Source organism: Phaethon lepturus, unplaced genomic scaffold (genome assembly GCF_000687285.1).
Source record: "Phaethon lepturus isolate BGI_N335 unplaced genomic scaffold, ASM68728v1 scaffold5967, whole genome shotgun sequence".
NCBI lineage: Eukaryota > Metazoa > Chordata > Aves > Phaethontiformes > Phaethontidae > Phaethon > Phaethon lepturus.
This window is the reverse complement of record NW_010552414.1, coordinates 35,147-51,238: the sequence shown is the minus strand read 5'-3', so window position 1 is coordinate 51,238 and position 16,092 is coordinate 35,147. Positions and strand designations below refer to the sequence as shown.

Here is a 16,092-nt window from a genome sequence, read left to right as displayed (position 1 = left end):
CTCCTTTGTAGGGAAGATGGGTACTTCTTCCAGTCAAGTTTGAAACAGCAGCAAGAGCCCCAACTGCCATATTTGTGGGATGAACAGAGGTATCGTTTACTGAATAAACTCCCAGCCATTAGGGCTGAGGAATATGCAGTGCTGTGGATCTTGAAAGATCCTGGATGTGAGGTACATTTTACCTAGATCTGCTCACAGTGTCAGCATTGACAATTACTGAGTGTGCTGAGAAGCAGGACTTTAAATGTTCAGGGAACTCCATCAAAGAAATCTCAGGCTTGTTTAGGTATCTCAGGAGTTAGGTAGCAGCAGAATGAGGATAAGCCATATTTTGAAATAATGTAGATAATCTGATTTAGACGCCCCAGTTCTGTTTTTTGATCCAGTCCAAAGCTCAGACTCAATTTCTGTCTTAAAAGAGAGAGGGAGTGCACTGTAATTGCATAAGTATGAGATATTCAGACAGTGTAAGCGAAATAATGTGTAAGAAATAGACAGCTTTTTATGCAGCTGAAAAATTCAAAACTGATCACGAATGCTTCCCTGCTGAAATAGGAAAAGGTTTTGCAGCTGTGCTAAGTTACGCCTGAGATAGCAATTTTGTGCATGGAAGTGATTACTATCTCAGTGATACCCCCCAGCTGAGACAAAAAAAATGTTAGTAGAGGAAATTATGATGATGATGACAGCAGAGTTACCTCCAAGCTCAACATGACATGGAGTTAGGGCAGCTACAAAGTAGATAAGAATCCAAACTTCTTTAACATCGTCCTCAGCTATTTACCAGTAATCCATTTTTTAACAAGCACGCAAATACTCTGAATTTTGGTGATGTTCTTTTCACTGGTACCATATCAAATATATCATCCTTGTGTGTTACTGTGTGATATCCATATCAATTACATTGTGATACAAGTTTCAAATATATGTAAGAATTGTTTGAATCTGTGTTTTGTAACAGGAAGGTGAGACTCAGTAGACATAAAAGAGCTACAAAACCTGTGGAATCTTGCTCTGTAACTTAAAATAGCTTGCGCGATGAGAAAGAAAGTTTCTGTAAATCTGCTTTGCAATTCTAATGGAAGATACATTCTGAGCTACATTTGTTCGGTGCCTGCTACAAGAAGTCCCAGGGAAACTACACTTCACTTTCGAAGCTGTGTAATTCAGGTGGTGCCAGGATACTTCTTGATCTTAGACTGCATTTTTCTGAAGTTGGGTGATGGAAAACAAGATATGGAAGTGAAGTTACTGGCCCATCAGATAGTAGTGAGCAATCTATCAACCAATCCATTTGATCAACCAACCAATCTATCAACCAACCACATTAATTTGATATGTGTTACAGCTCTACACAGTAAACACTAAGGAAATCAGTATGTCATTTCTCATACGTGCAAGGGAGCAAACACACACTGACATTAAGTTTATAGTGACATTTGTTTGAAGTCTCACCCTTCAGTAGGATAATAAGCTGAAACTATCAATGTAGTTAAATTCAGGTAGGAATAAAGTCATGGTTATAATCATATGTGTGCATGGATGTGTGTGTGTGGCTCTGTAAAACTCTGGTTTGAGAAGACTGCAAGACTATCAAACGCATTTGAAAATGAAATTGTTTGCAGGAAAGTATGGAATTATCTCGCTCAAAAGAGCAAGCTGACAGATTCTAATGGTCCCTCCCATGCTGTGCATGATAAACATTCAGCTTATCTTTCCAAGAGCAATAAAATTTCATGTACTACTGCTTGACATAAGTATTATTTTTACATATCTCCATGCCACTGACTCTCTTGTAAGTTAATCTCATCTCTCATCAATTTTTCACCAGCTTCACTCTGATGTTGATAAAGGAGATGGTTCCATCAAATACATCTTGTCAGGCGAAGGGGCAAGTTCCATTTTCATTATTGATGAGAACACGGGGGATATTCATGCTACAAAGAGGCTGGATCGAGAAGAGCAGGCCTACTACACACTCCGAGCACAAGCACTAGATAGGCTGACTAATAAACCCGTGGAACCAGAATCTGAGTTCGTCATTAAGATTCAGGACATCAATGACAATGAGCCAAAGTTTCTGGATGGTCCTTACACTGCTGGAGTTCCCGAGATGTCTCCTGTGGGTAAGTGCAAAATACACTGTTGGTGTTGTGGGAAATTTGTTCCAATTGCCTTTTTAAAAATTTCATTATTTTTTACTGTATCACACTAAGCTACTTAATTATCTATGAGCCACCTGCAACAGTTAGGTATTTCAAGACTTAACTGGAAATAACATGCTAGATTAAGTATTTACCCTTTCAAAAATGTTGTGAAACTTGAATAGTTTTGTAGGGATTCAGATAAGCATTATATGGTGTATTTTTCATTCCAGTGCCCAGAGGCTTTGTTATATAATTCTCATTAACAATAATAAGTTTCACACCTGTGCTATGGTACTCAGAAGTGATAATACATCGTTTTGTTCAGATCAAGTCCATTCTTAACAAACTCTTCAAATTCCTGTTAGTGCATAGCATAATTTTTTTGTTAAGTGTTGCATATATCAGTAACAGTTCACTGTGTAGCTTTTCTAATACACAAATCCAGCTTCCTGGGAATTATATGCAAATAGCAGGGACTGGGGTACAGCTTGGGATAGTTTCAAAATTCCAGTGGAATCAGAGAAGAATGGCTTTTAGAGGCTTCAGATCCTCTGTTGGAAAAAAAGAAATGCTAATTTTTCCTGAGTTTGAATTAGGGAAGAATTTCAACATCAAATCCACTACCTCTTCATTTTAAAGAGACCAAATGCTCATCTGTTGTCAGGTGCCAATATTCCTTTGAAAACTGGCTGATTCAGACCAAATAGGAGTTTGGCCCAGAGACATTTTGGTAAATTTTACTTCAACGTGAAATTATAAATGCAAGCATAAAGCTAAAAAAAGGAGAAGTAGTTCATCTACTTCATTGGAAATATGTGTATGAGAAAGATAAGAGAGTTATGTGGTGATTGAAATTAGGATTTCTTTGCTTGATGGATTTTAAGCCATATGAAAATTTGATACTCTTATGGTAAGACTGCCCATATAGAATTTGCTATAGTTTCCTCAATACCATTTCCTGTGGTTTTGGAAGTTAAACAATGCCTCTAAATTAGAGCTAGAGAGAAAAAGAATCTTCCCTAAGTGCCCTGCAGCAATCATTAGTCCACACTGCTTTTATATTTGAAACTCAGCTTAGGAGCTAATAGGAGATAAGAAAAACATTGCTAATGAGTTTTCAATGTATTTATTTTACTAAGCAGTGAGCATAGACTCTATTTCTCATTTGATACTTGGCAGTTCTTCATTGTCACTCGAACACTATGTGGATGGCAGAAGAAGCAATAGTAGTCTTGGAAAGAAAGATGGACACCAGAGCTTTTCAGGAGTATCAGAGAGGAAATGAGGTTTTGATACATTGCTGAGAACTTGCAACTGCTGCATGTTGGAAAAACAGAGATAATCAGATAATCTAAGACTGTAAATGCTAAGTATTCAGCACTTCAAAAATGTGTTCTGTAAAAATATATAGATACATTTTTCAAATTGCTGTTTTGTTTTGGAATTGGATTAAGTGAGCTGTAGCATGCAGCAATGATTAGATTTTTACACCTTCATCCTGTGCCCTGAAGAGCAATATCTCCACATTACCGTTTTGCATGAGTTACCTCTGTCTTGTCCTGTACTGGCATATTGACGTATGGACAACTACTACTGATACATGAGGTTTACCTACACATGCAGATCCATGCCTCTACCCCTCACCCATGCTCCATTTGTTCCAAAAATATGTTTGGAATCAATCTGTGGGGAGTGCACAGTATGCAGTGGAGAACATAAGGACTATTTTTCAAAATGAGCTGCTTTTGCATATTTTGTTGAATCTTTACCACATAAATGACTGAAAGAAATTCTCTCCCATATGGACTGCAGCACCAAGTATGTAGCCAACTTAGGTAGAATATTGTGCAAAATTATTAACTGAGACTTGTGCACTCTTTGGGATTTCTGTCAACTAAGGGCAGTTTCAACTTCATGAGCTTCCTGAAACTGTACATTTTAAATGTCTTAATGGTTTGTATCACATAACTACTGAACGCTGCATTGTTACTGAACTGCCTGTGTGACACTTGTGTTACACAGTCACATCAATTCATACTTTATTGATATAACACAATTTTTATTAATCACCTAGAGTATTTATGAAATATTAAGGAGAAACAAAGTATCTCTCTCCTATTTTTTAAAAAATATTTCTATGACAAGGATTTTTAATTGGATATGAAACAAAATGAAAGAGATCATAGGATTATAAACCCAAATTAACTATAAAGTTAGGAGAACCATAACCTTTAACCTAAAGGATGGTTATGCAAGTATAATGATTCTATATTTTATTTGACAATATTCTAGTACATTATGAAAGGTTAATTGAAGTCAATCTTTTGTGTTATTTGAAATTACTCTGGGTCAGGTTCAAATTATATTTGGGTCAAGTCAAATTATATTGATTATCCCGGATGGGGTAAATATCTTGATGGCTTGTGAATCTCTTCATAGCAAAAACCTCAAAGATATGGTTTATCTGAAAATCACAGGGCTTTTTTTTAAAGTATGTCTCTTACTTAAAAAAACTAGCAGCGTTATATCGCAAACAAAAAGATTGTAAATTATAGTTAAAAGAGTATTGAAAGAGTTGTTGACCAAAAAAAATAGCTGATGTGAGATACTGATCTGTTTGGCTTATAGTCAAGGGAACTGGGGATAAAAATTCCAATACCCAACATAATTTTGGTTTCATTTAACCTTTTCTACTCTCCAAACATATCAACAGCTTTGCTTGTTACCCAGCACAACAAGTATCTTTCTTGCCACATTTATTGTTTCTGATTGAGATGGATAGAAACATTTTATTTTTATACCAAGGAAGGAAAAAAAAAGCTTGATATCAATCTTAAATCTTTGGTACAAGTGTGTAGTGGGTTTTGAGAGCCTGAATGAAGGGGGGGTCTCTCTCCAGCCACAAGCCTCCTCTCCTTCTTTTTATCTGACCTTGTTGCTGGGCTGAGACCAATCTTGGACTTTGTCCTCAAGTGAAGGCAATTTAATGAGGCTGTGGGAGGAGAGGGAGGAGGTGAAGGGGGTACAACCTGTCTCTAGGTACTGTCCCTTCTCCTTCATACTCCTGGAGGGGAAAGGTTGTGGAGGCATTGCTATATCAGCTCTGGGCGAAAGCCAGTGGCAGAAGCACAGAAATTCTAGATGGTATGGAGCAGAATCAGGCCAGGCTGTTGCATGTAAGAATTAAGCAGGTATTACGGATAACCTGATAGTAAAGTTGTATAACATTTCTAGTAGCAGCTGATACCATGTAGAAATGTGATACTGTCATGGAATTTTTTTGTATATTACACATTGTTAACCGATATCAGTCAATGCTTTTAATAACTGACTGACTTTAAAGGTCTATTTTTAATTTGTTAGTGTGGGTACAATTCAATTGATAAGAGTTTATGCAGTTTCAAACGTTAAGTATTTGTTAAGTTTGTCTACTTTTAGAAACGTGTTTTCCCTTAAATGATTTCACCAACGCTAAAAATGGAAGTCATACAAGCATTTCTCGTACAAACTCATTTAAAAATTTTGTTAAAAGACCACACAAGTTTCTAGCAAGCTTTCTAAAATGCTTTGGGTGGAGGTTTCTAAAACAATAAGCTTAGATATTTAAAAAGGATCCCTTTCAAGGATCTCCAACTCAAACTAAACTTCAGCAACATTTTATCTGACCCTATAACAGAAACGGTTGATCTCTGCAACATGTTAGAAACATTGCTGAATCTTGACTTGGTTAAATTAAAGTAAGAATAACATTCTAAATTCAAGGTCCTCTCTGCAAATATTCCTTCGTTCCTTTTGCCCTAATATCAGAATTTAAGTAGGTCAAGTTCTCAGATTACTGCGATTCTGTAATATCTACCAATATCTATTAAAGGTTAGATTAAAAATTATGATGTAAGCATTCTGAAAAAACAAAAAACCCAGAAATCTGTGCCACTCACACAAAATCCAATGTGCTATTAGCTAGCTTCCATAAAGAAATATGTGGAACATCCTTTGATTATCAGCATGGATTTTCCCTCAGTATTTGCTACAATTGTTGAAAAAGTTTATGAAGTTGCTGCATGCATAATTGTTTTTAATGAACTGATATTCAAACTTTGTTATGAAGACATAATTGTAGAGGAATACATACATGAGAGGGAAAGATACTTTTTCAGTAAATAGCTCCTATTTATTTTTTCAACCCATGTTAGATACACAAACTGTAAGAAATATTTAAACTTGTAACTGTGAAGCTGCAGGTTATAACAAGTCAGTAATGAAAGGTTGGGGTAGGGCTAGTGTCCTGTTTACACATGTAGTCTAGGGCTCTGAACCATGCTGCCATAAACAAGATTTACTGGGACACTCCTTTTGTTGGATGGAGTGAAGTTGTGGTGTTGTTTGTTGACTGCCCATGTTACCTGTAAGTCCTAATCTTGGATGCATGTATGACAGCTGGCTGTCTGTGTTATGAAGTAGGGGAAAGTGTTCAGGATTAAAAGGAAGACTTAATTTCAATGCATGAACACAAACCCTCCTTTTGTTAGATGATGTATTTGGAACTACGATGCAACTACCCATTTTTCCTCAGCCTACAGATTTATTGACTATCCATGAGTATCTATATAGCTTTATTGGTTAAAGTTTTTCTTAAGGAAAATAAGCATATGAATTTGATATCAATCCTTTGCAAGAAAAAATAGGATAGCTCTGGGTTGCAATGATTGCTGTCTGAAGGAATTCCTGTTCTTCAAGAGAAATCTGCTTCCTCTGGGAAAATCTCTGGAAATTTTCATATACTGATCTTTGCGTGCATTAAGTTTCCTTGGAACTGAGTTCCTACATGTAGGACATTTCACATAGTTAGCACACCTTATGATAGCTTGCATATTCTTTTTAAAAAATATGTTGTGCAGAAATCTGCCTCTCAGCTTGGGACTTCTGGAACCTCGAAGTTTTTGTGTGCAATTGGTAAAAAAATAGTGACAATAGCAGTTGTTCTAAAAGATCTTTCCTACATGAGGTTTGAGAGAAGTTGATTAACATAAAGGGACTAGAAAAGTATCATTGTTTTTTAGTTGCTGATTACACTCAAGTGGGATGAGTGCAGAAAGATTTTGTGTTAGAATTTCTATCTAAAAAAATAAATAACATTTAAAGGATCTATGGTTTGAATGAGCAAATCTTCATTTCAAGAGAGAGCCAATTAGTTTCAGATACTGACTTTATCCATGTCACGGAATGCAGAGGGTTTGTTTGCTACATCAATAGATTTTTACAGCAAACAAACGCTTCTAAGCTTGCAGGATTTCCACAATGTGTGTTGAGGTTGAAGAGCCTGTAATTTCTTTGATCTTGTACTGGTCTGGAGTCCTTGAGAGTGGAAAGAGCAAGGAGCAAAGATGTAAGTGTCTGTGAGGTTTATAAGCAGTTTTGCCAATATTTGCAGACGCTGTAAGTTTCATTGGCAGGGCTTAGGGGCTTCGTAAATGCGGCAAGCCCGGCTTTCACAAAGAACACAGCATGTCAAACGGTCGTCATGAGACCCTTGCACTCAAGAGCTGGAGAGACTCTGGCAAGTTTAAAATAGGTCCCTGTATGAAATGACATTACAGAGTAATCTGTAAAATCAGTTTGACATACTGAATCAAAGCTCCTAGGTACTGGTGAACAGAAAATGGATGTATTTTAAGTTCCATAACTGAAAAATGACTCGATGGATTAACTACCAATTTTCTTTTTAAACTTTCCATCTACTTAATAGTTGTGTGTGAAATTTCAGGTTGAGAATAACCTTTTACCTGTCCAAGATATTAAACAGTCCACAAGAGAGAAAAATTGCATTTAAAATAGAATTGCAATCATAATACTTTGTCATGGATACTTCAGGAAGAGAGATCAGGAAAGCGGGTTAGTAGGCCATAACTTACGTGAGTGAAGTTATCTTATGAATGATCATTTCTGGCCAGGATTCATTCAAGCAGGTCCCATCCTTTGTCATCTGTACCATTTTATGGAGGGCTGCACTTAATCTTCTCTCTCTCCAAATCTTCATCCTGGTTCCAAGGCCCATTTATGATCCTCTGCTCAACTGAGAATTGAAAAGTTGAGGAAAATGAATGGGAGACATACTAAATCAGACATGAAGAATTTTAGAGCTTTCACTCACCTACTTCCTGAAAAAATGCAATAAAACTGACCAAAATACAACTTCTGTTAAATTCACCCTGGACACTCGCTATTGCAGTCTGTTCTTAAAGAGTAACTTCTAGACTTGCTGCGCTCATTTTCAGATGTCAAAAATGTGTTCCTTCGGAAAAAGAATACTCTCTTTAACAAATGGTTTTCTCTAATCTTGTATCTAAATCCAGTTTAGGAAGCAATCTGATCCTTCGTAGAAGTCCTTTACTGGGCATCTGCCAAATCGTTAAAATATTAATTTGTAGCCTAACCTTCAATCTGCCAGTGAGAAAAAATAATCCTTTCTGGCTATCAAAGGGTGGTGACCATAACCAAGGCCCTGGCTCCCAAGTGTTGTTTTATTCTGCTCTCAGCATACATCATGGAAGCTGTTGTACAGAACAAAACAAATGGGAGCTGACACGGAGAACATAATGAATAGGAGCTGGATGCAGAATGAGGTCCTCACAAAATATACCCTTCTTACTAGCCAGTTAGACATTTTGCTTTCTTATTCCTGTCAACATAGAGACATTTCTTGCTCAAGAAATGTTTATGCAGCAGATTATTACCACAACTGATACTGAAGTATTGCAGATTATTCAAGGAAATGAGTACTTCTTAAAGGAATTTAGAGACAGCTTTCGCCAGATTTTCTCTGAGCTGAAACAGAAACTCTTCAGCCATCTCTTTGTAAAAGGGTAAATAATGTTACAGGCTAAAATTAATTTTTATATATAAGTGTACAATTATCAAAATATATAACACTTATATATGTATGTATAAGTCATATAAGTATATGACTCTCCAACTACTCATTAAAATTTTAGCATTCAGACTTCTCTTCAAAGGGAAACTATTACTGTATTTCATACTTAAGCGTAATTCAGGCATCACCATAATTTAAGAAATATCGTTCACATACCCTCCACCAACCAAAGACAGAGACAGAAAGGGGGAGCTACTGAAATGGTTTCTATTGCTGTGAGTCAAAGTCTGAGACTATTTGGGAAGATGGAACTCTGTAAGAGCCAATATTACTGGTTTATAAAGAGGACTTTATACCCTAAGCTGAATCAGTATGGAAATGATGAAAAGTTGTGAAAAAAACACCACACACTATTCCATATATATATTGGCATAGCGTGTTGAATAGCTCTAGTTCAGATTCTTGATCTTTTATAGTCCCTCAAACATTTTGCAGGTACCTCTGTGGTTCAAGTGACAGCCACTGATGCAGATGATCCTACTTACGGCAACAGTGCTCGAGTGGTTTACAGCATATTGCAAGGGCAACCTTACTTTTCTGTGGAGCCAAAAACAGGTAACTTTCCATAAACTCTCTGAAGTAATGCTGAGAAAAAAGAAAATGTGCATTAAAACTTGCTAGGAGCTTATTAAGTAGTTGCTTAGTTAATTGAATACATCTGGGTTTTGTTGACCATTTAATTTCTTATTCTTCAGAATAGCTTATGAAAACCATGCATCCGAGCTATGTGATAAGCAGACATTGCTGGAATGGGAATTTTTATCTTCTTCTCAATCTACCAGTTCCTGGGTCTGCTGCCTGCTGCTGTCTTTCTGATCAATGAAAATTTCAAGATGCTGTAAACAAGTTTTTTGCAGATGTTGGTTTTAGTAATATCTAAATGTCACATAGCCTTAAGATTTCCTTAAGTACAGATTTATGGCACAATTACCTCTCCATTTTACTTTTTAAACTGAAGTTCTGTTGTGGGAAATGTATCTTTTCTTTATTAGTTTGAAGAAGAAAGCACTGTGCTTCTTATCTGATATAACATTTTACTGCCACTTTTGAAACAAATTACTGGTGGAACTTTTTTTTACTATTTTCATGAAATTTTGTGAATATTTTAAGCCACAACAAGATGCAAACTTTAATCCTATGTTGGTTCAATAAACATTACCTGTTCTACTGTATCATTTCATGGAGAGGGAACCTGTTTGGTTCTTGCTCTGCTTAGTCTCATTTGGTGCTCGAGCCTTCACTTACACCAATGTGAAGAAGATTTATAATTTCATATAATTTCAATTGCATCATTTCAGATATGGATAAGTTGAGACAAAAGAGAAACAGACAGTTTACCATGATTATTATAAATAACCTGTGATGTGAATCAGACCTGAATCCCAGTGTTATGACCAAAAGGTCACACTCTGTTTAAGAACACCTACATTTGCAGAAATAAGTGCTCTTATTATCTTCATATTGCAACAAGTCCATCCTCAGTAGCGATCCATAGTACTTTCTTTTCTCCCCCAATGACTATGATTTATACTGGTTTTCTATCTGTCTCTACAGCCCTTGAACAATAATATGGTAGTTTCTGCTAAATCAATCTGCTAAATCTTTAAGGATTCAGACTGAAATGTTTGCATACATTTTCACTTTGATATGATATTCAAATTTCGTGTGTGCGTAATAATTAACTTCCAAATGATTGGTTAACATTGCCTGGTAATTTAACTATGATAGAAAAACAAGCAGGCCAGAAAAAGATACATAGAAACAATAACGTTATGAACTTGTATATTAATTGTATTTTAATATGTCTTGTAAAACAGGTGAAAAAGTACTAGACAGTCTTTTTGTGAAATAAATGTTTCAACCCAGAGATGATTAATGGCAAGTCTTGCATTCATAAGGGAAGAAAGAAAGAAATAAAACTCTTAACTAAGCATTCAACAAATATCAGATGAAGAGATACATGTCCCAGTGTGCCTCCCCTTTATTTAGTTTGTTTATGTTTCCTTTGCTGCTGACATTAAGTGCCGGTGGAGTAAATGGCTGCCTCTCTGGAAATCAGAGTTAGCGGCTGTACTGTGTACTGAGCATGAAATATTCATAAAGTCATCATGTTTTGAGAAGGCATATTTATTTTCTGATCTATATCAGGAGAACTGAAAGGATGAAACATGGAGCTTTCTTCTGGTTTTCGTTTCAGATCAATTAATTACAAATAGTATGCAGATCATCAAATGGACATAACAACTACTTTAGTTATCGCAGTATTTCCATTAATAAATCAAAAATCTCTTAATTATAATAATGCTTTTTATGGTAAAATAATTTCATATATATATGCAGTGTGTCATGATATCAATATTAGTAAGAGTTAATGTGGTGAACGCCTATTCAAGACATTGTGAAATGCATCTTGACCTTGGAATCTTAAAAATGAATACAGAGTATTCTGTTCTTCCTAGCTCTAAAAGAGGAGGAAATCAAACACAGAAGATGACATCTTCCAGAGAAGAGAGTGTTACCCAGGACATTATGAAGTCTATAGTTCAGGGAGCAATTATTCAGAAAACACAGTCATGGATGGCATTCCCAAAGAATCTAGTACTAAATTAAAAATTGTGGGTTTTAGTGAATACTTAAAATAAGCTCATAGCATGCCAGTTCAATTCCTAGCAAAAAACCTGTGGTATTAGTGTTGAAATTAATTCATTCCTCTCTTGCTGCAGTCATTGATCTGCCGCTATCTTTTAAAAGCAAACTCAGCTTTCATGGTAATGTATTTGCTTGTGCAACCGTTGACGTACCTTGTCTTACTGTAGGTGTTATCAAGACTGCCCTTCCGAACATGGATAGAGAAGCCAAGGACCAATACCTACTAGTTATTCAAGCAAAGGACATGGTTGGGCAGAATGGTGGATTATCAGGGACTACATCTGTAACTGTCACTCTGACTGATGTTAATGACAACCCACCCCGGTTTCCAAGACGTAAGTTACTTTGTAAAAATATGACTTGTAATAGTATTTCTAAACGTTGTCATTTTCTTTACATGCTATGCTATTTCTAAACAAAAAGTGCTCAGCTTCCATGTTAAGTACTTTGACAATCCCTGAATTCATTTCAGTTGAAATGATATACAGCAGGTACATTTATTAATGTATTTTACTTCCTATCTGTGAATAAAAAGGCAAAAAAAGGTATACCTTAAGCGATATTTAGCCTTTGACAGTTAGACTTTAGGATTCATAGTTCTTTAACTTGACTCTTAATCTTTCATATTCCTTTGGCATTTTAGCAGGATTCCTCTTGTTTCCTAAGTTAATCACAGAAGAACCGTAAAGTCATCTTCCTTCCATTTACTTTTTTTGACCAAGGTGGCTGTCATCCTAGCCAAAGAAAGGAGTACGCAGTTGTACACTCACATCTGAAGAGCTCAGTTCATTAATAGCATTCTGTCTGGGGTGCTTTTTTCCTTCAAAAAGACCAAACATGCTTGCTAAGTAGAATTAAAATAATGTGAAGAATATATTCACGTCCACTCCAATCTCACCTCCAGTGATATAAAAAAATAGATTTGTACATAATAGATTTCATGTTATTTCAAGCCACCAACTGCTTGAAATAATAATAGAATAACTGAAGTTATTTTTGAAGGAGAGGGTGTTATTGGCTACAGACTGCACTCAGATACCCTTATGACAGCATATATATAATTTTCTACTTGAATGAGAAAGCTGGAATTTTCAAGAATGCAGATGGTGCACTTACTGTTAGAGAACTGCATATATATCAGTTTCTAGTCATATTCTGATTGCAAACTGCTAATCAAGACACACAGATATAAAATAATAAGAGTTTATATTGATAATATTTGACTTGGTTTTTCCTTCTTTTGTGGAAAACAAAGTAAAATATTTTCTGCATTGGAGCTCTGTAGCAGGCATTCACCTCATGATTTGCACTTAAGTTCTGAATTATGGTCTTGCATCTTTGCCTTGTACTTCTCTTGTCATAGGAAGAAATTATGTCCATAGTACTTAAAGTAGAGACCATCACAAGGAAAACCTAGCAGAGAAAGGGCAATTCTATTTTAAACTGAAGAATATATTCCGATAGCTTGTGTAAATATGCAAATGCATGATTTAAAGGAAGATAAACTTCAAGAAGGCTAGATTTTTTTAGCCTACAGTCCCAGAAGACTCTGAATTCATTAAATGTTTACATTTCACAGGATCATATCAGTATAATGTCCCAGAGTCTTTGCCAGTGGCTTCTGTGGTGGCCAGAATAAAAGCTGCAGATGCAGATGTGGGACCTAACGCTGAAATGGAGTATAAGATTGTGGATGGTGATGGCTTGGGAGTATTCAAAATCTCTGTCGACAAAGACACCCAGGAGGGAATCATAACAATTCAGAAGGTAAGTCTGATTTTTCTCACCGATTCTGTTTTGATCTGTGCAAGATGAGTCTCTTCTAAAAACCTTTTCTGGTGTAAAAGTTTTCATTCATATATTTCATCTTGACTTCAGTGTGTGTGTGTGTGATTTTGTGCTTTTTAATGACTTACACTGAAAATTATTCTGTTTTTTTTTTTTGCAATAGCTGTATTGTTTTGATGAGGGTTTTTTTAAAGCTCCTGCACATAAAAGTTTAGATGGGAATCTAAGATTTAGCCTCACTTGTCCTTGTATTAAAGAGAAAATGTGAAAATAACTCTTAGAGTAAAAATGCAAGTTCCAAATACAAAATTGATCACAAACATAATTATTAAAAAAAAATCTAATTGTCTTTGGCTCATGTTGCTCTACCAGAAGGCACATATCAGTAACTTTAAAATTATGTATCGGTAAAAATGCTGAGAGCTGGTAAGCAACCATAGATGTCACAGCAAATGGAGGATGTTCAGCACTCTTGAAAGATCAGGCTCTGATATGTGTAATGTGAACCATATTTTTTCAAGACAAAAACATCCATCTTAGGTTTCTTGCAAACTGTGCTAGTTTCTGCTTAACACGTTTGAAATACAAGTAATAAACTGTTAATTGTCTCTTTGTTCAACAGCCAAACTCAATGTGGCTCCTTCAGTTTGCTTATTTAAGGGTTCTGAGCAAAGGTTTGGAAGAAATATATGCCTAGCCAAGAGAGAGCGAGCACTTACCAGTGCCACACTGGTAACACTGAATCAGTCGGGGTCTTCAGTGGTCTAATTTGAGGACTGATGAGTTCATTTTAATTTTCAGTATGCTTTTGTAGGCATGGTGTTTGTTCCTGGAATATCCTGATTCCAGTGTTTTACAGTGGACCAAATAACTGCCATTTATTATTTCTATAATCACTTTAGCTAGATTGCTCAATGGACTTTTCAGTACTGAACATTTGTCCTGAGAAGTGCTCTATGAAATAGCTATTGGACTATATTAAAAAGCTCACAAAATTTTGGCCTGATAAAATGCTCCAATTTGCTAATCATTTTTAAACCTAGATGCTGCTATATTCTGACACAAGAATTCGGACTTTTCTCTCTGCAGCATTAGAACTTTTCTCTCATTTTCCTACTATTATCGATTGACTTACTTTCCTCTGCCATACCCAAAGGTGAGTCAGATGCTGAGGGGCACCTCCCAAACCTCTGGATGCCCTTATCTCTTAATTTGGACTCCAGGGAACTTGATGCCTTGCCCAAGGCTGAAAGATCCTCCCTGCCAACCCTGCAGAGAACGTTGGTTAGGAGGGAGGACAGTAAGTGAAGAGCTCAAGCACAGTGGCTAACAGGCACTGCACCTTATTCTCTGGAGAGCATGTACGTAGGAGACATTAATGACAGTGTATGCAGGTCAAATGGGCTTCAATCACCTCCAATCAGATCACTGTGGAGTCGGGCAGAGGTTATCCCTGCATGATAATGTGTGCTTGTTAGCAAGGAATGAGGGAAGAAATTAAGTCTGTAGCCTGGAACACACCTAAACGTTTTACTATCCAGCAGGTGACGTTCTATACACCTCGGAGTGCAATTAGATCTCTCCTTTTCATGCCCTGAAATCAGCTGAGGCGTTGAGGAGCAGCTCAGCCTCCAGACGCATGCCCATCATTTTAAACTGGTGTGTATTTATGCGCTCAGATGACATGTCTGTGTACACATCAAGCAGTAAAGTGCCAAGGCAAAGACTTCTGAAAAGGCATGCTTCGGTTCTAAATGCAAATGCATACTTTAGCTTCACATGCTTTTGCTGCCATCGTACATACAAATCAGCCGGCCAGGCATGAAAATCACTGCCAGTATCTCGGAGCGGCTGAAGGCACTGCGCCGTTCATTTTTGTGCTGGGTGTTGTAGAGTTCCACACGCAAACTGACGATTTTACATTCTGTTTTTAGAAGGGTAACCGTTTTGAGACAATTTGAAAAGTTGACTTCCTCACTAAAAACTAAAACTTTTTTAGCATGTAAAGAACATCAAGTAAAAAAAAAAATAGGTTTTCGTAAAAAAAAAAATATTGAGAGAAGTAAGATTTAAGAATTCAGAGAGCAAAGCAGGATTTTTGTATGATCTAGGTGGATGGAATATGAAAGAATATGCCCAAGGGTCAGCAAAATTGCAAATAAACTATGTATATATATAAATTCAGGAAAATGAACTTATTTATTTATTTATTTTAAAAGAGAGATAAATCATGATACTAGGAAGAGAAAAAATGTTGCATGGCTAGGTATTTCCCAAGGTTATTTGTGTATAATGGACTTGACTAATACATGTATTGACTTGAAAAATGGCAAAATTGGTGAATGAGATTTGGGTGTGTTTAATTTTTTGTTTGTTTTTTTTCCATGCATATTTGAATACATTTTTCTTTGTACCCTGTGACACAGAGACTTCAAAACATCAAAAGCCAGCAGAAAAAAAAAATTGTTGTTTTACTCTAACAGTGATATTCATGAAAATATAGAGTGTATTCTTCCCTCCTTTATATCTCTTCTGCATTGCTAAATCCAGATATCTCTTTGGCTTGCAGTTTATCCA

At 36.2% G+C, this 16,092-nt stretch overlaps 1 protein-coding gene across 1 annotated transcript in view; it reads left to right on the top strand.

Moving 5' to 3' along the window:
- Positions 1 to 1,835: 1,835 nt before the first annotated feature.
- CDH7 (cadherin 7, type 2) overlaps positions 1,836 to 16,092 on the top strand; it is a 40,142-nt gene continuing 25,885 nt past the window's right edge. Inside the window, exons 1-4 of the mRNA XM_010291197.1 lie at positions 1,836 to 2,126; positions 9,514 to 9,633; positions 11,895 to 12,062; positions 13,307 to 13,494. Of these exons, the coding sequence (XP_010289499.1) occupies positions 2,114 to 2,126; positions 9,514 to 9,633; positions 11,895 to 12,062; positions 13,307 to 13,494 (489 nt within the window). The 5' untranslated portion in view covers positions 1,836 to 2,113. The remainder of the gene's footprint in view (positions 2,127 to 9,513; positions 9,634 to 11,894; positions 12,063 to 13,306; positions 13,495 to 16,092) is intronic.